The 25,623-nt window shown below is 39.1% G+C and overlaps 1 protein-coding gene across 3 annotated transcripts in view; it reads right to left on the reverse strand.

The window, feature by feature from the left end:
- The window catches only part of MTOR (mechanistic target of rapamycin kinase), a 61,983-nt gene that overhangs the window by 1,455 nt on the left and 34,905 nt on the right, over positions 1-25,623 (reverse strand). For all 3 annotated transcript variants that reach the window (XM_010723001.4, XM_010723002.4, XM_085242524.1), the window contains exons 29-56: positions 25,350-25,425; positions 23,555-23,694; positions 20,433-20,533; positions 19,440-19,555; positions 18,031-18,108; positions 17,563-17,670; positions 15,709-15,834; positions 15,176-15,307; positions 12,641-12,756; positions 11,304-11,421; positions 10,736-10,942; positions 10,278-10,378; positions 9,938-10,034; positions 9,218-9,316; positions 8,488-8,610; positions 7,716-7,898; positions 6,934-7,068; positions 6,454-6,628; positions 6,114-6,249; positions 5,396-5,543; positions 4,576-4,698; positions 4,220-4,302; positions 3,032-3,104; positions 2,453-2,527; positions 1,815-1,950; positions 1,339-1,404; positions 538-618; positions 186-266 (exon numbers count right to left, since the gene is read on the reverse strand). In XM_010723001.4, the coding sequence (XP_010721303.1) occupies positions 186-266; positions 538-618; positions 1,339-1,404; positions 1,815-1,950; positions 2,453-2,527; positions 3,032-3,104; positions 4,220-4,302; positions 4,576-4,698; positions 5,396-5,543; positions 6,114-6,249; positions 6,454-6,628; positions 6,934-7,068; positions 7,716-7,898; positions 8,488-8,610; positions 9,218-9,316; positions 9,938-10,034; positions 10,278-10,378; positions 10,736-10,942; positions 11,304-11,421; positions 12,641-12,756; positions 15,176-15,307; positions 15,709-15,834; positions 17,563-17,670; positions 18,031-18,108; positions 19,440-19,555; positions 20,433-20,533; positions 23,555-23,694; positions 25,350-25,425 (3,233 nt within the window). The remainder of the gene's footprint in view (positions 1-185; positions 267-537; positions 619-1,338; positions 1,405-1,814; positions 1,951-2,452; positions 2,528-3,031; positions 3,105-4,219; positions 4,303-4,575; positions 4,699-5,395; positions 5,544-6,113; positions 6,250-6,453; positions 6,629-6,933; positions 7,069-7,715; positions 7,899-8,487; positions 8,611-9,217; positions 9,317-9,937; positions 10,035-10,277; positions 10,379-10,735; positions 10,943-11,303; positions 11,422-12,640; positions 12,757-15,175; positions 15,308-15,708; positions 15,835-17,562; positions 17,671-18,030; positions 18,109-19,439; positions 19,556-20,432; positions 20,534-23,554; positions 23,695-25,349; positions 25,426-25,623) is intronic.

Genomic DNA, 25,623 nt, shown 5'->3' on the forward strand with positions numbered 1-25,623 from the left:
AGGGATGAAAAAACATGAATGGAAGTCGCATGACATAAACATAACTTCCAGATGGCAAGTTCAGGACTGATGGGACTTGTACTACCCTTCCCTTACTGGATATAAATCACAGGATTAACACAAAATACAAATATTAAAAATAGTGCTGATCCATCTTATCAGATTTTACATAAATAAGTGCTTACCAGTGAGTTTATCTCGAACTCTGTTGATAATTTGAATTGCTTTCTTATTTAGAGCTTCTGGCTTCACGAGGCCATCTCCTACTACAAGAGAGAAGTAGGAAAAACCCATAGAATTAGGACCTCATCCAAACAATTAAAGCATTCGTCCTGCTGTCACATCTGTCCTTCCCAAATATCATTCTGATTGCTAGCAAACCCAAATTCCATTTTATTTTCTGTCATCTCTTTCTGTAATTGAGAACACAGGTAATTATGCAGTTCCTTGCCAGCACAAATGTGGAATGTGTCTCATGTGAAATTTCCATATCTGAGAACAATTTCTGCATCAGTATAAGATCACCAAGGAACTTACTGAAGGAATGGATGGATTCAGGCACTGTGGTCCCAGTTTTCTTATGGGCTGTCTCCCCCAGTTCCATACCATCTAACATTTCTTTTGATAAAAACACGAAAACAAAAATGAAAATGTTGAACTGAAAGGCAGCTAAAGTAACATTCTTTTGGAAACATTAATAACACCGTTAATCAGCTCTTTTGAAAAGCATACTTGACTGTGACAAAGCATACTACACATCTCTATCACTACTGCAAACGTAACACAGGAGCAAACATCTTTCCCTTGCTAAAATTCTGAAAGGTTTGATCCAACTTTCAGGAACATTTCCTATTAAACTGTAAACAAGAGATACTTTGAAGTTATATGCAATTGGCCTAAAACTACAGCAAAGACAAATTTATATAGAATTTATAGAAATTTATATAGAAATTTATAGAACTCTGAGTATGAAACACTGTCACTGTTCTATAGTCCAAAGGCAAACAATTGCTAAGATTCAATGCAATGAACCTTCAACACTGATTGTTACTCGCCGTGTTCTGCACACTAAAATTTGGTGGCTAAGGAAATAACGATCACATGGCAATTATAATTTGGTTTACAACAGTTTATGTGCCCCAGGGTAGTGTTAATATAAATGAGCATCTGCTGTTTGAGCCAAGTGCCGAACTCAACACTTAGTGCTAAAGCTAATGACAATAAGCTCTTTGTCTACTTCTGAGAAGAAAAAAGGCTGAAAACACCTTCATGGCCTTGTATACTGTTAAAAAATAGAAAATGCCCCAAACATCTGTCATATACATTGTTTTTACTCACCTACTGACTGGCTGGCTGAGTAGGAGTCTGTTCTTGTTCGTGAGCGTTTATTGCCCTTTGTATTTGCTGCAAGAAAATAACAGAACTAAAAAAGATGAACTCAAGTTTCAAAGGTTTGCAGCAAATTTGCCTCTCCACAGACAGTTTATGCTTGACTGACTTTCTTCTCCCCCAAATGTCACCCGAAATGGCTTTTAATCTCTTGATGACAGCTAACACAAGGACAACTCAAACTGTTTTGCATGTAGCTTAGTTCTGTGCCTCAGTTTAAGGGCAGAAATGGTTTTAATCACTGTGGTAAGTTTACACTACAATCCCTAGAACCACGTACAATAAATAGCACTTGCAAATCAACAGTATAACCAGTCTGCCTTCAAACAGACACTAGGTTTTATGCTTCTGCATTTCTTGTTCAAATATAACCTTAGTGAGGTTGACGACTCTCCTCGTGTCACTGTTTGCTCAGAAAAACTTACTGTCCATCAGCCTCCAGTTCAATAATGGATCATACACAAAGGCTTCCAGCACAGCCATGACACTGTCCTTATGCTCACGCAGGACTTCCATCACTGTGTGGCAGGTGATTCTGTAATTGCCATCAAGGCCCGTCACCTTCAGAAGAGAAAGAAGCCATCAAACATGCTGCTTTGTTCATTATGCAACTCCAATCCTAATTTCTAGGGAACGGGAAATGGCTCGTGCTTTGAATTAAAATTCACTTCTGTCATTCTCTGTTCATTAGAAGAACAAGACAGATGATCCCTGCAACCTAAGCTCCTTCCTGACATCAAATCAACCCCCGTAAAGCACCATGCTATTGGTTGTGTTTGGTTGATGTAAAACCTATTTTGAAGTGAGGAAATTACGGAAGGCCTAAGAAATTGAAGAAATTTCCTTTCTTTTTTTCCCCCCATCAGTGAAAATGTTGCTTTCCACTGTAATGCACTGTACAGATCACAAGACCTGAAAATGAAGTTGAAACAGTAACTCACATCTCTCCCTCTTGCAGGAGTGGAGAGGTTCAACCATAACAGTAATACAGGAAAAAAAATTTAGAAATAGGTGCCATTTTCCCTAGGAACAATTCCCTTTATATCAAAGAGGGAATACTTACCTCCATAGCGTTTGTCAGCATCCTTGTTAACCGAAATGGGATCTTCTCAGGGAACTTCTCTCTTGTCATTGCAACCTAAACAAATAATGGAGAATTAGTAAATGAATGGCTAACTTATTAATAGTTAACAAGTACTGTTTTTCTTGTTACACCCTTAAGGGTTATACTCCAAAGAAAGTCCCAGCTTTTATTCCTGAGGTTACACAAATTTGAGGGAGAAGCTAGGTAATTAACTTGGCAACAGGGAAAATTCAAACACGTGCCCATGTTGCTAATGCTAAATAACAAAGATTTCCAATTAGTAGCTTAAACTGCTCCAGGAAATTTTACAGAACAGTGATGCTAATAGCTAATACATCTTTGCTTGTTTCAGAGTGGTTAGCTAATCACCAAGACATGCCTCTCAGATAAAACTCATTTTATTTTCACCCATAGGTAAAAGTGAAACCCAAAAAAGAGCCAAACAGGTTGCTCAGGACTACTCTTCAAGGTCTACTTTTCTTGACTTATAAATAGATTTTTGATCTATCAGAGAATGCGAAACATTACTGAAGTTTATGTTCAAATGCAAAGACTTACCTCAAAACAGTCCCCAAAGTCGATATGCAGGATTTTTCCACTCAGTCTGTCTAACATCAGATTGGAAGGGTGTCTTTGATGAAGGAGTAGGAGAAAAAGCAGATTGACAGGTCATTAAGAAAAAATAAAGTAAATCGCAGCTCTAGTCTGAAATGATATTTATCTTCATGAATGAGAACAGCCAGTGACAGCTTGCTTGTCTGAGGTCTTCAATCTCAGGATGAACAGAACAGCTTCCCTGACAGTGCATCTATCACATTATTTTTGTAATTACTTCTCAGGAATTAGATATCATCTCATCACGGAAGACAAACAACCTACTGGATCACTGCCATCAGTACAGTTCTTGGATATGAACATCTATTTTCCAGTTAGGATAATTCTTCTATTTGTATTATCTTTCTTCATTTTTTTTTTAATCAGTATATAAATACAATGAATTATGCAAGTGAAGTAACATAAATTGGATTACTACTAGAAGAGAAGAGAATCAGACTTGACTAACAGAAACCAAGATACTGTTATTCATGCTGACTTGTTCCAATTTTGCTTTAATCCAATTTTCAAAGGTTTTAAATTTCGTTATAAAAGCCTTTAAGCACAAGAATAGAAGCTTCTTGTATAAAAACATTTGAGGATTTAGCTTTTTTGGCATTATAGTCCTTAATTCTAAATGATACTGCCTATCTCAATATTTTGAGAGTTACAATGCCTCTTTTTGACAAAGAATCATGTACTACATACCTTATTTCTTTGTTTTACTTTTTTTTTTTTTAATTTGCCTAATTCATTTAAGCCTATACTTCCCTACAGAACATGTCTGCAATGCAGATCAGAAAAAGCATTATCTACTCCATTTTACAGAAAGAATAGGAAATCTCTCTCCATCCTATGACTAAAAGGCCAAAGCCAGAACTTGTGTCTCTTCATACATTCTTGGGTGTATTCCTCTCAGAACAGAAGAAACTCTTATGTGTACTCAAGATGCACAAACTCTATCACATGCTGCAGTGTTGAAAATAATGGCAGCACAATGAAATCTGTAAAGATGGTATCATCATAGCTCAGCAATATCCATACTGAAAGATGTTATCATAAGAACAGATTCAATGAACAGACTGAGAGGTCTTTGCAGTCTGCTTTCATTTAAAAAAAAAACAAAAACAAAACCTTTGCAATATTACTCACCTGTCCCCAAGACCCAAAATGTACCCAACCATTGACATCACAGCCAGTGAACGAGTGTAGTTTGTTCTTCTGTCAAACCATACCTACAAGCAGAGACAGAATAGAAGAAGTCAGGTAGGCATGTTGCATGTTTCAGCTTACATTTTAATTTATACAATAACTGCTGTACTTTGGAATGTGAAAACCACTCAAAAGTCAATAATTTCCAAACATGGAAAGATCTTCATGAAGCAGCAAAGGTTTATTCGTTTGTGGAAAAAACACCTTCTGTAGAGATTCATTTGGAGTTTGTGCTGTGCAAGTACACCCACTTCTCCCACATTCTGCAGAGAAGACAGTACATGTGCTGAACTAACCTCTGAGCTTGGACTTTTCAACCACAGCAGTTTGGCAAGGTCATCACCAGCTGTGTTATTGACAGCATGTTCAAATACTTCTACCTTCTGCATTAAAGTCAGGTGGTCATAATCTGGAGCCATCTATAATTGAGAAGTGACATTAATCAACTATGAAAACATTCAGCAACCCCTAGCTGTACTATGAGAAACACAGCAATCACAAATAATTTCAAAATAAATGCGATACAAAATTATTTGCAGGCTGCCCAGTATGTTCCCAAACATACCCAAACATAGTATGAGAACTACAGTGAAGAAATCAGGTGAAATGGGATAGGAAACAATTTAGCACCCAAAAAAATAGTCCATAGCCATATTTAATTAAAATACTGCTGAGGTAAATATGTTTTGAAAAACATTTCCTGGGTTGGCACACAAGTTCCTTTTTGGCAGGCAATTCCAGCTTCTCTGGTAATGTTCTGTTTCTCCATTCTGTCTAACTTTGGCCATGTTCCCTAGTCACAATGCTTGTAAATGCCAGCAGCATGGCATCTTCTATAAGGCACATCATATTCATGCAAAACACATTTTAGTCACCAGATGGTGACAACTTATGGTCACTGCTAAAATAGGAAAGGAGAAACAAATAAATTTATGGCCAATTTTGCCTTTTAGAAACATTTTAGAACACTTATCTGATATTCTTGCATTTATTATTGGTACCAACAACAAATTAGAGAACAGGTAAAGTAAGAAAAACGTGTGCATCACTGTTCTTTACTAAGACACTGGAGTTCTATAAGAATGTACCAAAAATTTTGCTACTTTTGCCCTTTACCCTCAGCATGATGCGATGTTCGATGTTCAGCAGGATCTTCTTCTTCTCTCTGTAGTCTCGAATGAGGGCATGCAGTGTGTCACAGTGGGGGACCCAACCTATCAAGCCTGAATTTGTGGACAGTGGAATAACAGCGTATCTCTGAATGCTACAGGGGAAAAAATGGACAATCAGAGCTCAAATTGTTGTATGTTACAACTTACTACACTTTAAGTTCTCCCCCCCCCCCAAACAGATCTGGAACATCCTTTTGGATGGCTGATGTGGTTTTCACAGGAATGCTGCTTTTAGAAGGCACATATTATGTGACCCATGAATATCCATAATTTGCACGAGCCATTTAATATGTTGATGTTTGAACAATAGTGTACTGAACTGCAGTCAGTGACTATTGACCAAGCTGTTTACTCACTATAATTAAAAAAATCCTTGATAAAAAGCCTGCTCTCAGCTTGAGCACTGCCTTAGGAGCCTATCTTGAAATAGCATTTATCCCAAGTACCATTAACAATTCTCAAGAAAGAATTTGTACTGAGGAAGTTTTTGTTTTATGTAAAACATTTCCTCCAAGTTTCAGTCTATGAATGGGTGCTCTCTCGCATGTTCAAACCAGCTTAGCTCCAATACTCTTCACTTCCTTACAAACCAACTGGATATGCCAAGGTTTCCTATACATTTGCAGTCACTCATGCACTCAGTGACCATCCCTAACACATACCTGAGGTTTTTACGAAGAGAAGTTGGGTCGTTTGCTAGCAGAGTGTTGACCAACCCAAAAAGCTGCATCACTCTTTCATCTTGACGAAGGTCTTCATGACCTTTCAGAAGGAACACAAACTCATGCCCATTGCTTCCTGAAAAAAGGATTAACAGGGAAAAGTTTACTCTCACTGAGCAAACACTAAAGAGTAAACACAAGGACACAGAAGAACTGAGAAGTTTGGCAATCAGACTGGCCAGACTACAGGAATGGAAATGCTATAGAAGTTTTACGTGACATATACTAAAACCAACTGTTTAAATACTAGAATAGCAAAGTACAAACTGCTTCCTCTTACCCATTAATGTTAGTTTCCTGGGCCGCTGCTTGGAGGTGATGACCTGAAGTGAGGGTGCAATGGACTGAATGCGGATGATGGGCTGGTTGGGATCATATGTTCCTGGCACTGCCAACTCCAGGTCCCGGCACATTAAGAGTTTTGGTGACACGTACTGTAGTTCCAAAGAAGTGAGCTACAGAAGACAGATGAAACATAACTCCTCAAGCATTTCAGTTAAATCTCACTTAAACATCTGAAGAGTTCATGCTGGCAAGGAGCCTAGAACAGTTCACAGTCAGCTGTCAATACTTCAGTACTTGCCAGAAGGGCTGCAAAAGTAGAAAACTTGAAGCTTATGAAGCTTCTGAGCTTCTGAGCAAATTAAAAGCAGTTAATTCTAGAATACTGAATCTGAATGCTTTGAATAACAAGAAAACAGAGATTAGTATTGACAACGTGCACTGTAACCCCACGAGAGAACTGTACCTCTCTCCCTACCTGAGGCAACTGCTTTGAGATACGCCTGAAAACGTGGTAATAGAGATCCCAAGCCTGGGTTAGGTCCTTGACATTTCCTGATTTCATATACTTCCTGCACCACTCTTGAGCTTCCATTAGATCTCTGCCATAGGCCTAGGGAGGAAGTGAAAAACAAGAGAAACATTTCTACAGACTACAGTGGAACAGGTGGAGACCACTTAATACCAGTACAGTCTATTTTCAAATTCCATTGCAAATCCTTGACCTCACATTTTTTATAGCGCGCCAAAACTAATGAACCAGAAATTCCTGGATCTAAGACAGGCACTGAGTGTTTTGGGCAACATTACTCCCAAACAGACTTCATAATAGGAGGCAACAGAATGAATAGAACATTCATTCTGTTGAATATTAATAGACCTTTAACAGTAGGCTAACAAGCTCAAATGAATTTCTTTTGGAGACTTGAGAGAGATAATATCTTCAGTCTGTGCTGGTGGTTATCATGAAGCAAAGCAGAATGGAGCTAGAACAGTTAATTGCAAAGCTGCTGTATGTCTTCCAGATCTCATCAGATACCCACTTGATAAAGACTGTAATCTGTGCTGCTATAGCCATGGAACTTCATAGCCACCAAAAGCAATGCAGACCAGAAATAAATGAAAAGTAATGAAATCTAACAACATAATAATCTCAACAGCCTGAGTCTTTCTTAGACGGCAGCGGTCCTTGGAACTCATCTGGGGCAGGAGGCTGTCCTGCCTAATTTTGAGGGCAAACAGAAGTTTATTTGCTGATACCTGATTGAAGGATGTCTCTTTTAAAGTCTGAGGCCCACGCTCCATCATAGCATGAAGTGGTTCCAGCACCTCAAACATTCCCTTCACATTTCTTTCTCCGAAGTACAGACGAGATGCTTCTTCCAACCCTTCATGCCACATCTCATGCCACAGGATCGCCACACGGATTAGCTCTTCACTTACCTATTTCAGATCAGGAAAAAAAAAGATAAAATACTCAAGAAAACCCCTAACCATTATGAATGTATGCTTAAAAATGTAGAACGACTTTCTTCTCTGATGGTTATGAAGTGTTTCTTGCTGTCAGCTAGAGGGAGCTACAAAAACTCCCACAAGTTTGTTATATCTTTTCCTGTAAGATGATGATCAGGCTTTTCTCACTGAACTTGTTGCCTTTGAAATATTGTATATATTTGTGTAACTTGGCCTAATAGCATTAGTTTTCATTTATTCATAAAAAGCTTGAGCAATTGAATTAAATTACACAACAATTGAATTAAATGAAAAGTTTTGTTTCCACTTATCATTAAGCAAAAATATCCCTGGGAAAAAATTACTCTTCATTTATTCCATCTTTATTCATAAGGACACACAAGAACTCTGTCTGAATGTTATGGCTCATTTTATATTATTCTCTTGAAATTATGCTGACACTAAGTTCTTCCAAATTAAAACAAAACAAAACTTATAACTGAACAAAATTAACACTGAACAGTCATTTTGTATTGTCTTACCTGAAATATCAACTACCTTATGACACTTAAGCACTCACCATCATTGCCTGCTGCACCAGTGTGTTACTGTGCTCACACATGTTTTTCAAGATTTTATTTGCAGCATTGTGGCGAGCAGTGGTCGTGGATTTAGATGCCACAGTCAAAGGATAGATCAAAGCCTACAAGTGATGTCAACAAATAACAATATTTTAGGACCATACAGAAGAGTTGCATGAATTGAAAGATTAGCAGAACATTAGTAGCAGTCTTAGGGTCAGACAAGAGAAAGTAATCTTGGTTCTTGAGAGAGGTGGTAGGAATTTGCTATTCAAAGTATTCCAATCCAAAAAGCTTACAAGACTTTAATTCTCTGAACAGCAGAATGACTCTAAGAGCCTGTATCAAACCCAAAGAACAGAAAAACATACTCAGCATTTTGTGATTTTCCATGCTGTAGGAAGAAATTCTGGAAAAAACATCTCAGGAGCAGGCTCTTATCAGTCACTTAATGAGATTAGATTTAAGATGACAATCTGCACTATCCAATTTTCTATTAGAGGAGGAGGACTTCCTCTGCAGCATGGCTCACCTACCTCCAATTTCTTTTTTTTTTAATTGAATAGGACTGAGGTGAAATAGTCCCACAGAACTGCAGCAGCAGAAATGCCCCCACTTTCACCTGCTGTGAATTCCATAGCAGGTATCAAGAGCAGTGAGATGGAACATAGAAGAAATACCTTAACAGGCTGCAAGTATATAGAAATTCCTTCTCTAAGTACAGCTTACCTGGGGGTGGTACCGTCCAATATCTGTGAGGAGCTGATGAATGAGACGTCCTACTAATGGTCGAGGGGTGTCAATTCTTGCAATAAGCTGAGGGATAACCTAATAGTAAGGATAAGTAAAATAAACATCCCTGTCAGCACACACACACAGTTCACAAGCTGTTTTCTGCTCTCAGCCAGAGACCTCACAGTCTCTAAAGGAGATACAGGCCCATCATTCATTTTTGAGTCAGAGGATAACATAGCAAAGATCCGAACGGTGCCAAAAATGCAGAACAACTTGTTGAGATGACAAATGCTCCATGCAAAGCTATTATAGGATCTTCACATGGACAGAGCAAGACATGTATTGGAAGTGTAACACTCAAATAAGAAATTAAGCCATTTTTTACAAGACTCAGTCTACAAAGTAGTCTCAAAATAGACTCACTGTCAGATTACATTGGGATAGCAGTGTTGTTTTATACTTGATCACTATCTTCAATTTTAAAATCTTTGGTCTCTTATTCATGTGAGCTAGCCTACATATAAATATAGAAATTAATGTGAGAATGCTTCTTCAGTATCTATTCAAAATTCTTGTTAAGTCAGTCACAAATTGTACTGCATGCACACTGCTCTTGCCACTCACCTAAGGAAGTGTTTAGTAAAGGATCATCCTGGGTAACTTGTAAAAGATCCCCCTAGGATTCCCAAGACCTTAGTCCTTTGTGTTCCTTACCTGCAACCAAGTATCTATTTGGATTGCCTTGACCCCTTCAACCAAAGCTTCATTCACATCAGGCCAGTGACCATAATCAAACCATAGAGTAAGGACTCTGGAAGAAAGAAACACTCATTAGGAATGAAACAGAACAAAACAAAAATTATCATTCCAGTCAAATATCTTCAGTTACATTTACAAAAAAATTCTTCTTCCCAGAACCAAACTAGGATAACCTAACATGCATTAGTTTGAACTGAAGTTTAGCCATAACAAGAGCAGAAGAAAGGCTCTACCTAATTTTAAACTACGTGGCTTTATCAGCTAGATTTCATTTACTATGGGCTTTATTACATACCTGAGAGTGTCTTGCAGGTTGTTTCCACGAGACAGAGATATGGATCTGAAGAAGCCTTGGACAGCAGGGACTGTGTACATCAAGAGGGTCTTGGATAAATCCTTTTGGAATGAAATTGCTGCATTAGTTCTGCACAGGACTATCAATCCATAGGAATCCTAAACTTAGCATGGGGAAAGAGGGAGAACAGACCTAATCCACATTATAGTTGGCTTCCATTCATGCTCCCACAGACCACATCACACCTGGGTTTCATTTTTTGCTGGACAAAATATATTTATATAGATCTGTATTTACATAGCTCTTTCATGCTGGTAGGACTGTGAAGCATTTTTATACCTCAGTTTGTTGGCTATATGCAGACAAGCATGTCCACAAATCAAGCATACACAGTAGCTTGTTTCCTGTGTCTGAAGACTAAGTATCTATTTCTTTAAGTAAACAGGGAAGACTGATACCTCAGTGACTTTTTTCTGCACTGGAGATGGGATGGGACTGTTCTCTGTGCTCTCTGCATCACTCTCACTGTTGCTGCCCTCAGTGTTGGCACTGGTGATACTGGCACCACTGGCATGACGCAATTTCTTCTTCTCATCTCTGGCCTGGTTCTGATGTTTGTAGTGAAGCACTGCTTCAAAATTCATCACTGCCCAGGCATGCCAGGCCTGCCAACAGGAGAGAAGAACTTCAACGAAAATGAAGACTAATCCTTTCTGCAACTTGTACTGAGTATTAGGTAATAACTCAACCTTTCTGAATCTAGAGATGAGAAGCAATACCCTGCAGACAGCACAATGCTTTGCTTTCTCTAATCACTTGTAGTTTTTATTGCCTCAATATCTTAACATCATGGTGAGTTCTCAGTCAAGAGCTCCATATAGCATCAAAGAAACTAAAAATAAATCACATTACCTTCCCATACTCCTTAATTCTTCAAAGCTTAAGGAGTTGTAATAGGAAAAAGATAGAGGAGATGTGATCAGATTCACCATCTCTCTGCTCTGTCTGGAACCTCTCCTTACTGACCTTGTACCAGTTGCGATCGTGCTCTGTTGCAGCACTGTAGTACTGTAAGACTTTGGGGATGGTACTCTCATTGATGCCTTGCAGGTTCAGCTGCCACTCACCCAGTTTCAGGAAACACCTGGTTAAGCAAAGGGATTATTGACTCAGACACAACCTGAAATGAAAACAAAACCTGCTGGTTTAAGAGGCAGAATTCTTATCCAAAGCCTGAAAAAAAAAATGTTTCATGTGCTAAACTCACTCAGTAAGCTTCTTCTACAGATGGAGTGTATGCATTTAACAGGTAAGGTTGGTTTAAACTCTATGGAACAAGGCTAGGGTCAAATTTTGTTTCTCATTTTTATCAGTTATAAGATGCACTTTAGAAGTAGCTAACAAAAGCATCAAAACACTTATTCAGTGATGATAAAAGACACACAGCATGTGTGCTGACTAGCTGTATTTATCACCGTACAAACTAGCCTTCTGGAGAGACCAGGTACCAGCCAGCCAGCAGAAGTGCAGAGCAAATGCTCTTCCCCCAAGCCAGAAACCCCATTAAGCCATCTCCTCCCAGAGGAAAGAAAAACAACATTTTTTCCTGCAGCAGGGTGGGGCTGTGAAGTTCTGCACTAAGCTTAATACTTTGCTCTCTCAGCAGACTCTAAATACCACAGATACATAGCTGTTCTTTCAGTATTTTGACTTTTCCTGTAAGCCTTGTTCAAGAAAAATAAGTCATTACTAACTTATTTTCCATGATAGTCAACCTGAAAATACTAAGACAATGCTGTTATCAGGTTTCCATTCCCATAAAACCAACCCTTCATTAATGAGTACCATGCAATTTCTCCTTCAAATTGGAAATAACAGATCTGGTAACCACAGCTTTACAGAGGAAAACAGAGCTTATGAGATGCATTTCATTACAACAATATTTTAAGAGACCATCACATGCTTGGCACCCAATGCCCAAAGTACTGCTGTCAAACTAAGGGCACACACTGCCAGGCACAGATGTGCCAGCCATGTGGGAAGAGTTTCTTTCCTACTGGCTGAATCTCCTGAAAAAACAAATGAGAGTGATGCCTTCTGCCAGTGAGCCACAGTGCTGGAATAACACAGCCAGCTGCCAGGGACAAATATGAGCTTGTTTACACTGACGTGTCACAGTAACACTTCCTGAAATTATGAGATGAAGAATGATGAATATTGAAAGGGTCTTCTACCATCTAAATGAGAAATCTTTTCCCTCTTAATCAAAGCGTGGGTCTCATCTAACACGTCTCATATGCATGGACCCTGCAACCTCAGGACAGACACACAGCTAAAAGGGTCTCCAAGGACTAGGTGCTGACCGTGCCATAAGCTTGTGGAGTTCTTGCTTGTGCTGCTGGTCCTCAGTGGCAATAGCATGCTGTGCCTGCTGCTGCATCGTCTGTACGAAGTGCTGCATGTGCTGGAATGCATCGATCTGTAATTGGATGATGGTTGTGGTAAGAGCCATGGGGGTTAAATAACATTTCACATGTGGAAGACAACATGGAAATAAGTTTTCACCAAAAGCAAAAAATACAGTTTTGGGTTTTTTTTGAAAGCCTCTTAACCATTTACATATCTCTAGAATCAATTTATGCCAGGTCTGTAACCCCTAATAAATGAACAAGATAGAAATTCTTAATTGTCTTATAAATCTGGCCTCTGAATTGCTACACTGAGGAACAAATAACTGCATCCTGATGCTCATCGTGCATACAGTAGACAGAATGACAGTAGTGCAAGCACCCAGATCTGGCAAACTGGCAAGGTCAAGTATATGAGAATAAACCTCCAACAGCAGAGAATGTCCTATTACTGCTCCTGTAAGTAAGATTCTATAAATCATATAGTTTTTGATTGCAATTGCAATTGAACATTTACATCAAAGAGTCCAGCAACCAACAGTCAAATGTTCATAGTGTACATACTGTGTCTGAATGGGTCACAACCATAACAGACTGGATCACAGATCCTAAGAAGCCTGCCTGTAACATGCTATGGCTTGGAACAGACAATTTGAGAAAATACTGTCTAAAGGAGAACTTGCAGCTTCCCTTCTAAAACCCAGGCTTTGGCTACTTAGAGTACATACCACAGAACATAAACTTTGACTTATTTCAACAGATGAAAATCTAGATCTCTCCTGAAGTTGTTTAAGAAGTACAAACGTTTTGCTCCTTTGTCAGCAGACTACAGAAGGCATTAGTTCTAAAGTAACTACCAACATTTTGGGGGAATATTCTTTGAAATTCCTTTGGGTGAATTATGGAGTAAAGAACTCTGAAAATTTAGGGGAAAAAAAAGTGTGCATGCTTCAGTGGAAATAATTAGAGTAAAGCTCTTGCAAACTGCAAGGTCATTTCAGTTCAGAAACTGCAGAAGGTGCTATTAAGAGTCCAATTTACTTCTGTTCCACCTACAGGAATGATCTACTTTAAAGTGAGACAGCAATCACCTGAGTTGGAATGCCTTATTTGTCCGGTTCAAATGTCAGCATGCACAAATCAGTTGTCATGAAAAAGGGCATTGGCCTAAGGCAAAATTAAAGTATCACATCATTAACAGGGAGGCGTCGTTCCACAGGTACTAACTTAGATACTTCATTAGATGTAGGAAGGAAAAACAATCTTAAAAACAGTAGTGCTGTTGTACCAGATATTTGTCAAAACATAACTGTGGAAGTCTCTATGTGCATAGAGCTTATGTGCTGTAGGAAAATATGAGATCAGTCAGCAGGCAAGAGGTTGTGATTGGATCCACGTCTGTCTCTCTCTCATCTTTGCTGCTTTCCTTTTTTTTTTTCCTCCTGTCCTCATGGGCTTCCACATAATCTATAATAAACAGTTTAGTTTAAACATATTCTCTTCCTGCATCTTTTTTACCTATTTCTTTATCACGGGTCAAAGAGAAAAAAGGCACTTTCATTGAGAGAAGCTGGCAGAGAATACCCATATATTCCCGGGATCATTTAAAGAAGAAAGTAAGAGACCATTACACTGCTTTACAAAGCCAACAGAACAGGGCCTCATCAGCAGCTCCTTCTGTTTTTTAAATTCAAATAAAGAATAGTTAGGTCATGGCCATCATCCCACAGCAACGGCTCTGCTCCAGTACTGGCAACCCCAAAGACAAAAAAAATCAAAAAAAGATGTGGCAGAATATGACAATAAACGGAGGCTTTAATGTATATTAAAAAAAAAAGGTAAGTTACCCAGTCTGAGGCTTATTGGATTTGAGTATGTAAATTCTCTCTGTGTTGCAATGTCATAAACATTCAGCCCAGGCTCTTCAGTGCCAAATTGTTCCCCTGACAAAACCCTATGTACTTTTCAGCTGTCTTTCAGAAAGACATTTTCAATTGTGTCTTTAATAAAAGTTCTGCTTAGCAACTAAGTACAAATTGTTCTAGATATTCTAAAACTGGAAATGAAAGAACTCCTTTCTTTTTCCATTGTGTAGCCCTGACCATGCGTAAGATATGGAGACCTGGCAATCAGAGCAGTGGAAGAAAAGCTATGTGCTGAGCCTACACAGTAAAACTGGTGAGGAAAGAAGAGTTACAATTGAGTATTAAACTTAGCTGCCTGCCTTGGATACCTGATACTGCTTTAACAACAAATCTTTCCGTGCAGAAAATAAAATTGGGCCAGGTTTTCTCTGTCTAGTGAGATTTAAAATAAAAAGCTTGTCTTTAAAATAATGATAAGGAAAGAGACTAGTCATTCTTTTAAAAAAAAACAAAAAAAAGGTAAAACCTTCACCCTTGTCTTTGTCCTGTGCAGGCTATGAAGAGCTGAAGTGCACTGCACTAAAACTGAGCAACAAAACACAGAGGGTGCAATGTTGTTCTGTACCTTACGGGCGCTCTTCCACATGTGTTTCATGTATGCATAAGTCACTTGGGGATGAACTGTTGGCAGTGGGTGATCCAGCTGTCGGGATGGATCTACTCCCAAGAGCAGGACAAGTGTCTTATGGGCCAAAGCCTGGAGGAAATTACAAACATTAAAAAAAAAAAAAAAAAAGAGTTAGAACAAGTTCATCCTTACCTCCATCTCATATTCACCACAGAATTGCCTGCCATTAAAAAAGCTAAAAGCTAAACCAGCAGTATAAAGCACAGGTGCAGCAGACTTTTTACCACTTCCTGGACTCAAGAATACCACATCATAAACCATATATATCTTTATTGGAACCTGAGCATTAAATCACCTTTTCAGAAGCCAATACGGAGGGTGAAGTCTGTTTCAAGTATTTTTTGTAATAAATCTAGTGGTGAATATTGAAACTGAATTATAGCATTTCTTGATATTAACATCACTGGTTACAAGCCAGTTAGAAGAAATCAGTTGTCTAAAAACATGTTGTAGAGATTGATAATGCTCACCAGTCTCCCACTCTTGCCACACAAGCTGGCATACTTAAGCCAAGTTCTCATGTCCTCGTGAGGATTCACAACAAGAGACCTAACCATCAATATTCTTTGCCAGTCTTCCACAATCCGTTGACAGCCCTAGGAGATAAAGGAAGAAAAGATGTATATTCAGCCTATTCCACAGAGAAAGTCTTAACTCAGAATCTGAAGGGACTTTTTCCAAGATGGAGAGACTTCAGTAGCCATAATTCACAGCAGGCCAATATAAAAAAACTAGCTGGCTATTTCTTCAAACTGTAGTGTGTGTAGCATGTTAAGTTCCTGGCCCTTACAGCCTGCAGCCCACAAAGCATGGGAAGTCAGCTCAGTGCTTGCAGTCTAGTGATATTCCCTAAGAGTAGAGCTTCTACCTAGGAGAAAAGCTTCTAAAGAAGAATGTATCCAAAAATCATGGAAGTTATTTGTGCAGTTCCAAACCACGTCAAATGTTTTGTAACCCTTCTCAACTCAGCTTTAAAGTCTTTGGTTTAAACAGTTACAAACCCTATACACAGATGATTAAAAAAAAATTAAATGGCTACAAAGACATTTTTCTTATCACCCTTCTTCTTCTCCTTGCATGTGTTGCTTTTAGAAGCTGGCATGACTAGACTGATATCCTACCAAAAACTGCAGTCCCAACTGCTACACTGCTTGCCTAGCTCATGCCTGCCTGAAGGGAAAGGCCCAGAACACTGTTGGTCACATCAGGAAGAGTTTGCATTTCAAATGTTTAAGGATGCTACAGCAAAGTAGAATTTCAGAAGGGATGGAAATGACCATAATCAGAGTGCTTGCTGCAGTGACCAAATACCTCAGAGTTAACAGTGATGCTCTGAAGTTTGTATTAATCCAGAGACAACTCAGATTTTGTTTTGAGGTAAAGAAGAGAATTCCTAATGGCAGCAAGCTCCTTTGTAGCAAAGCATCTGTTTCTTTTCCTTTTTTATTTTTCCCCAAAATTGAGGGTTGGGAAGTTAGACAAAGCTTGTTCCTTGACACCCAAGTACACAACGTATCCAATTGGCATTGGAAAATTATTTAAAAGAAGCTGTAAGATGTGTAAGAACTGCACGTACTGCTTTCAGAACCATAAACAGCTGTATTCAGACATTACACTTCCTGTCACACACAGTTTCTCCACCCCAGCGGAATGCTCCTGAGCTCTTACAGACAGGAATGCAGATGAGAGACTAAAGCCTTTGTCACAGCTTCCCAAACAGCTAAAAAAAACATGCAGCAGTAACAGTCTTTCATAAAAAGGCATATAGAGCAGTGGAGAAATCTGCAAGGGGAGAAATTCCTTTTCCATACAGTCTATAAAAATTTGCTATAATTAGAACATTTTACCCTATGTTTGTTTTCTGTTTTTTCCCTTTTAATCCTTTCCAGGGATCAGAGTACTTCAAGAAAAGAACAATCTTTTATACGTATGTGAATTCTCTGTCTGGTTTTCCAGTATTGTGAGAGAATTTGCTTCTCCTTAAAATGCAGCCAGACAGGTAAAAAGTTCAAACCAGTTGTACTGGAACCAGTATTTTCAGGTGAGGTCCAACACTAAGACAAGCAGCTCTGGAGGTGCTACCAGCATCTCTGCTCTGTACACCTTTGTTTCAAGCTTAAATCACCTATTAAGGTGTCACACCTCAGGCAGACTAAAAACCAACAAGGACAACACAAAGGAGACTGAAAGCATATAGCCATGTAAGAACACATGGTGTTGGACAGGAACAAGAATGAACTGCTGAGCCATCACGCCGACTTTGAAGGAAGCTGTTCAGGCTCAAAATATCAGCATCACCATCCTTGGTCTTTACACGCATGTACCTGCAGTCTTTCCCACCATATCTGGCGGATGATCTCACGACGTTCTGGTACAAGTTTATACTGGATAACTTCTTCCAGCTCTGACAGCATCTGGCAGGATACCATAGCCTAAAGGAAACAATCACATTCCATCCTAATCACTACAGAACAAATCTATAATTAACAAATAGTATTTTGGCACCCAAATCTTAAGCCCATGAGCTTTCCCCAGCAGGTAATGGACAGACTGGTATATACTGACATTTAGATACACCATTTGTAGACGTCAATTCTTACTTCTTTTGAGGGGTAGCGTTCATTTAATTGTTTAATTAGTCCTTACGCAGTCTTCTTATCTGACACGAGTCATTTAGCTTCTAGTCTTAAAAAGATGTTTGATACTAACACTAGTTAAAAAGTTTTACATGACTTCTAGGGATATTATAAAGCAGCAGTGAGGAGAATGAAGGCTAAGAGTGAGACACTTACTCCATAGGCTCGACTGTAGCTCTCGCCTGCCATGGCAGTCAGCTCAGCATCGAGCAGATCTCTGGCCTTGTCAATGCACTGAAATAAAATAAGATTTTGGAGTGAAGATGGGGGTGTTTTTATCATGAGTCAACTGTTCAAACTGATATTCATCTGTTCCATCTCCTGAACAGAGATGGCACTGTTCACATTGTCCAGCAAGGATCAGGAAAGGATGTTATAAGCTGGAAGAATCAAGAGGAAAGCAGCACCTAGTGGGAGGTATAGGAGGAAGAGGTTTATTTATCACCTGAACAGTTGCAAAGTTTGTTCCTCTACAAAATCAAAGTCTGCAGTACCTCTAATCCTACTCTCATTGTAGAGATATCATTAAAAACATTCATGGAGGAAAACAGAAGTTTGCATTTTAGTGCAAGAGAGTCAGCTACAGAAAGACTCAAGAAATGTCTTCCTTAATTCACAATGACAGAAAGTGGTTTTCACTGCTTTACATAACCAAGCAGTTTTTTTATGAATTTTACAGGATCTGCAAATTCCAATTCTCTCACTGCAGCTAAGGCATGCTTTTCAAGCATAAAATAAATCCTCCTCTGGTTCCAGTCATTATGTAATCTCTTATCTAGAGTTTTTCCTGTTTAAAATGTTAAAGGTTAATCACAAACCCTACCCCTTTGAATGCCTGGATAATTCTACTGTGCATATCATTCAAAAAAATCTATGTATGGGTTTTGACAAAGCAGACTGAACTACTCCTTTATCTAAGTTGGCAAGTCAGAATAGAATTCTGAGAAATGCTACTTGAGCTTCGTTGGAAAGTAAACAACAAGCTTCACATCTTCAGGGGGGAAAAGTATCTCTGTAAATCTCCTTTGTGGCAAACGTGCACACCAGTACAGCTCTACTTAATGGAGTCATTCCTTGCCGTGATTCCTGATCTCAATTTAAGCTTTATCACTGCTGCCAGAAAAATCAGAGCAGAAATTCTGGTATGTGAGATACACAAGCACTTCACTGCAAAAGCTGCAATATACAGAAGTGCAAAGAACATCCGCGGAGATTCTTGTGCATGTCTTGTGTCATTAATGTCTTTTATCAAGCTGTATCTTGCAGAATGGAATCCCTGCTGAGATCATCTTTTTGCACTTCCTCTAGAAAGCTGACAAAAGAAGCCTAAGGCTCTCTGCACTCTACAGCTCTGGACCTCTAAAATCTGTTCAAATAAATTCGCTGCTGAGTTTCTAGAAACAAAAGACAAGCTCAATCAACAAGGTCTAATAAATCAGTGGAAAAAAAGATTGCTGAGCAATTCACATGTTATAGTTAAACACTTTGAAACAGCATGCCTTCCACGTAGCTATGTAATCTCGCTCATCCTAAACCAGCTTTTGGGAAGGCTAGGAAAGAGTTACCTGCTGAGCCAGTGAGAAAAGGTCCTGATGAAGAGCCAGTACAGCCCTGTAGAAGGCACCATCGTGGGTGTCCCTTGGGATCATGCAGGTATATTCTTCCATGCTGTCCCACTGACCTGCAGAGACACAAATACCCTCAGCAATGCATCAGCCCCCTCTGTGAGATAAGAACAGAACTATGTTACAGTGCTTAGGCCTCAGAGACCAGGCCTGAATTCAGTATGGTACTGGGAACTTCTATTGCTTCCCTCTGCCTATAGCATTTGAATTGACGACTGATACCTGCTTGAACCAATTCTCCTTGGTCTTTTACAATTAATCAAATTCTACTTCAAGACAGATGTCAGAAGACTATTCAGTTAATATTGCATGATTAGGTACATTCATCATCAGGATTTTTAACATCTTCCTTACGTGACTCAGCCACTGCCATTGCCAAAAGATTTAAATGAGCTAGTGTTCCACACAGCAGATGATTAACTTTTCTCGAAGACTGACAAACAAAAGGTGGTTTATAACATTTTTAGTAAATACCTAGCTATCAGCAACAGCAATTTCTGGACCATCTACAGATTTATTCCACTTAAGATTGCCTGCTCAATCAAGATAACCTACCAAAATTCTCAATGGACAAGGTTCTAATTTCTAAATAAGGGTCTGCCAGAAATCAGAGAAATTCTATTAGCCTCATTTCAAGTCTGAGCTACGTTCAGACTAAAACTAAGTAAAAGAGACCAGGTAAGTAACTGCTTATCTCCCCAGACCCACGAGGCAGTCTCTGTTACTCAGCATCACACAGGGACACCATATGCAAACACAGGTTTCCAAAGGGCTTTTGTGTTGAACAACATCTAATTCTTGTCCCAACGTGAACGGGTTGTGTTGATTATTTTGTTTCTTATAATTTGTGGCTCTAAAGTTAAATCTATTTGTGCTTTTACATTGTTGGCTGTCATACATGCTCACACGAGCACAGCTAGAAAGATACATCACCTAGACCCCAGGCAGCAGCAGCAGCCATCCTTGCCATCTTAGCTTGAGTTTCATCATTGACCTGTGTCCACTTCTCACAGCATTGCTGGTGGAGTTGGCCCCTACAAAGAAACCACAGTTTCTAATCAGTGAAAAGTTTCTTTCTTCCAAGAATTTTATCTCGCTAAACAACAGGCCTAATTCTTTTTATGTAGAGTGGAGAACAGGATTCATCTCTTCTCACCTGGCCAACTCAGACATGCTAGTTTGATGACAAACATCCTATCAATAATTTAAGAACACAAGTTCTTAAATGCTTTGAAAACACAAGTCCAGACAGAAGTTTGCATTTGTTCCTCAGCATTTAGTAATGCCTATTCTACGAATGGATCTGTGAACTATAGTCCGTAAATCCAAGAAAAAAATAATACTCTGAAGGTACTAAAAAGCAAGATCAGAAGTTGTCAAGAGTTTTTTTTTTCCTGAAGTCTCAGCACAAAGAATGTATTACATGAACAGCTTACAAATGGCTCCCACTATCAAACACTTTGGATAAACATACAATTAAGTTTGAAGACTGAAACTAGAAAAACAGTGTTGTTGTAACCTATTATGAAGACTTGTTGTGGCAAGATCTCAGAGGGGACTCCAGATATTTCATCTCCAGCTGAGAGGAAACATCAGTATTTTTTATATGATGTCTTATAAATCAACTGTGAATGCTCTGTTAATCAAACCAAGTACTGTGGGTGTTGCAGTTCCAGCATTTCTTAGGCTGGATACTCTGCAGCAGTGAAATAGCTGCCAACTTCCCTTCTCTACTGCCATCCTCTCCTCTCCCAAAAAGAAAGATGAATTAGTCAAACAGAACCAATGGGCTGCCACAGGCAAGACAGTCATTTCTGACAGCTTAATGGCCCAGGAGAAAATAAAATACAACAAATGAAAACCCAAGCCAAACAGCAACAGCAGTAAATCAAGACCTAGTAGATGCTAATGAAGTAGCATGACTCTTGCAGACATAACCACATCAGGAGACAAATGGCCAAGAATATTTTGGCTGTTCTTTCAAAATGTCACTGCACAGAGTACTGAAATAATGATGCTGTGTAGCATCAGCCCTAGATTAAATGTCATACTACGTCAAGAAGGCTTCAACAACACAAAATAATCATGTTGAATGCTATTGAAGACTATCAGCAGCCAAACTAGGGAGTCCTCAGTGTGGGGTGATGTCTATATAAGTCAGCTGCCAGAGAGCAGACAGCACCTTTGCAGAAGCATTTCTGAATTGTGGAAAGAACAAACAAAACTTTTAAGTTTAGACAAGTTATGGAATCTCTCAGCTACACTTAATTACAGGTAACATCACAGAAAGCATGTAAGTGGTCCCTGCCTTTTTCAAATTTTCTTTTTAACAGATGTTACACGAAAAACAAAAATCAGATTCTTTCTAAACACTTATAGTCATCTGCCATGTCACAGATTTTGAATTAAGTTCTTGAAATTTTAGGCTCAATTTCTTTGATACATCTACCTGCCTTTCAGATCCTTCTGGGAGAAAAAAAAATAAACCAAACAAACATGAAAAAGGGGTGAGAATGCCTGAGAAAGCCCCCTCAAAAGGGCAGAAAAAAAAATTCTACAATGTATAATTATAGGCCAAAAGACACTACAGAGAACAGAACTTTGATATAAGAAAACACATTACCTGGATGTGACAATTCTCTCGTATCAGACCAAAAAAAAAGACTGAGCCAAAGCACTGGGGTTGCTTGGCTACAGACTATCATGAGATACACAATCTCTAGTTCCAAGAGAAGAGTGGAATCTTTTTCTAATGTATTTATTATTAACACGTGAGGAAGGAGAAGGCTCTGAAAAGATATTTTGCACAAATACTCATTCCACAGGAGAAAGAAGTTTCTGCTGGGAACTGCCTACTTCCTAGAAAAGATGACTGCAAAACTGCGCAGTAAAAGGTTTCATTTCTCCTACTGAGGAAAACACCACCCAATGTGCCTCACCCTCATCTAGAAACAAAAAGGGTAGAAAAATGCTGTTAGAACTGTGTTTCTTAAACAGTTCTGCTTGTCCAAGAGTAAAATGTCTTTAGGGAAGAGGAGTCTCCTTACAGTGCACCATCCATGGGTTCATGTCAGGACCCATCAGCAGAGAGCTCTAGTGACGTGAAAAGTTCAGTAGAAAGGTGGCACCTGAACTCATCAGTTATGCCCCTGGGTAGAACTCCACACTACAGTGCACAGGATATGTCTGCTTCCATTATCTTCTTTCAACTGAGGTGAGTAGGAAGAAAGAAAAAAAAGAAGCCTCTACTTAACTAACAAGCTACAAGTGACTACGAGCTCATCCTCTCAAGAAAACCGACTGTATTCAATTACTTGTTGACAACGCACATTTAACACAGGGTTTGAAGTCCCAAACTTTCACAAAGGCAATGCTTAATGTGTGTTAAAAAGAGTAGTAACAAAAAATTCAGTAATTTACAAGGGTTTTAAAGTGAGAGCAATTTGCTTGGCATAGTCTTACACCAAGGTGATTGCTGGGAAGCAGACAACTTCACTACCAGTTGTTCAGAAGACTGCATTCTGGATAGGCATGGTAGGTCTGACAAGTAGTAATCTGTTACTTTAGTAATAAAATTTACAAAGGAGGGCCAAGATTAGTTCATTTTATGATTGTTTTTGACAAATTCTGCCCAGTCAATGTTTCCTGAAAGGTCATCATTCTCTTAAAAATGGAGTTGATACGATCGTCAGGCTGCAGATCCCCCTTTACAGACCTCAATTTATCAGATGGTTCATCTCAAAATGCTTAGAATTTTATTTCCGATTATGATGACTATGGACAAAGAAATACATCTCTGGAAATGCTCAAACTATTAGGTAAGAAGGAATTTAGGCAGGAAAAAAAATCACGTAAGTGACAGAATGCCTGGCATTTCTGAAACGGAAAAGTCAGGCATTGATTTGAAAATTAGAGCAGCTGGCATTTCTGAAACAGCAAGAAAATATAAAAGAATAGGAGAAGGAGAGAATTTTAAGGAGAAATTACTTTAATATGGGGCAGACTTCTTGATATAATTAACTGGACTTTTCTTAATCTTCAGATATTCCTCTTACCATTCTCCAAGTGCTTCCAAGCAACGCATTCGTCCTAGCATCAGCTCAGGATCATCTTTGTTTGTGTCCATCTTCTTGTCATAGGCCACCAGAGCATCTTCCCATTCATGAAGTTTTTCATACCAGGTAGCTTGAATTTCCTGGGGGATTAAAAAATAAAAATCAGAAAAAATAGCAGCATTAGTATTCAACATTCCATATTACCTACTGCAACTTTGCTTGGAAAATTCTACATCTATGGCGCTCATTTGGCCCTCTGATGATTTGAAATAAACTCACTCAGATGTCTTGATACAGAAAAAAGCTTTGAGCTCATGAGAAAACAAATTTTAAGCACTGCCCAAGCTTGACAGAAATTAATTAATGTATCAAGTTTACCCGGAGGGATGTATCACCAATTCCCTGCTACTGAAATACTAGCTTAGTAGCTGGGCCTCATCCTTTTCTTCTTGGAGCTGGGGAGCGAGGGGCAAAACCAGCAAATTTATTAAATGCTCAATTTGCCATTGTGCTGTGGTGAGGAATTATGTGACTAACTGGGAAGAAAAGGAAAAAGCACAGCGTGTACAGTGTGTCTGGCTACTGCTAGGCCATTTTCCAGCAGATCAGGCAGGTATGATGGGGTTTAACCAGAACCCTCACAAGAGAAGGCTGTGGTTTGTAACAGAGGTTTTAAAAACCAAATGGTGATCCTTATCAGCTGCACAAACCTCTCTTCAGTCTGTTCCTAGATTTGGTTTCTAATTCTCAAGAAATAAAATGCCTTGGATCTTTCTTCCATACTGATCTCTGCCAAAGTTTTTTCTGCTCAGCCTTTGGCAGCTCATGCCTTGACATATGTTGCAGCATGGATTCTTTTCTCAGCCCACTGGGTAGGGTCAACATAACCCACGCTCTGCACGCCAGGTCTCCCACTTAGGATGTTTATATACCAGCCCTTTAACTCCTCATCTTAGTCATAACATTTCAAGTACGTTCCTGAAAGCAGAGCTCACAGATCCTCTTAATTTCTTTGCACTGCCTATTCTAGGAAACTCTACATACTGAAATACATTACTTCTCAAGAGTGAGGTCAGAATTAGCTAACAAGGGTTGTGCTCAATCATCTCAAGGAATCATAAGAAGGTGCAAAGTTGTTCTGAAGTCAGTACTTCTCCCAGAAGGACCTCTTTTCCAGTCTAGGTCAAAATTTCACATAATCCTAACACCAGAGGAATTCAATCTGAATGAGTTCCACCATTCCATGATTAAACCTGTTCCCACCTTCTAGCAGCTCCTATTTAAAAAGCCTGTGCTGAGAAGGCTGTTTTCTCTTCCCAAACAATCTCCCTAAGGCACTGCAAGAATTACCATAGCAAAATCATGTTGGTAACAAAGTCGAATTGACTGGAGAACATAGGTACTTGAATCCCCAAACACGAGTTAAATTATTGTTAAAGAGAAAAAGAAGGAAAACTGTCATTGAGAGAAGATACCTTCTGTATCTATTCCATTTCTATGAGCAGTCAAAACTGTACAGGATTGGACAACCTACTGTTCCAAAAACTAGTATCCATAAACTCTCTGACAGGTTCACGTGCCCTCCTGAATGAGAGAAGCTAGAGGCTTAACTTACACTAAATTCTTACCTGGAGGGTGTTACCAGAACAGTTTCTCAGAAAACTCTCAAGCATTTAAAGCTCAGAACAGGAACTCATGCCCTTCCTTCCCAACACACAGCAGAAACAGAGTTACAGAGTTCAAAATAAAATGACTTAACATCAGGCACAAGGAATAGTTATCCATTATGACTCACCAGCTCCCCAAAGTGTTTCATGGCATATTCCAGCACCCCTGCAGCTGCTTCTGGCTGTTGCAGTTTATTGTTAATGCTGAAGAGGGAAGAGAAAGATCATTTAACACAGCTGGCAGCACTCAGGGGCTGGTATGAGCTTCTCTTTGATAGTATCACGTTCTGTCCATTAGAAAGACCAATGGAACATGGTCCTTTTTCTTTAAAACTTTTAAGTGAATGAGGAGACTAATAAGAGACACAATGGCTACAACAGGGTACATATATTCTCTGCATA

The sequence above is a fragment of the Meleagris gallopavo genome, chromosome 23, assembly GCF_905368555.1.
Source record: "Meleagris gallopavo chromosome 23, MGAL_WU_HG_1.1, whole genome shotgun sequence".
NCBI classification, from domain to species: domain Eukaryota; kingdom Metazoa; phylum Chordata; class Aves; order Galliformes; family Phasianidae; genus Meleagris; species Meleagris gallopavo.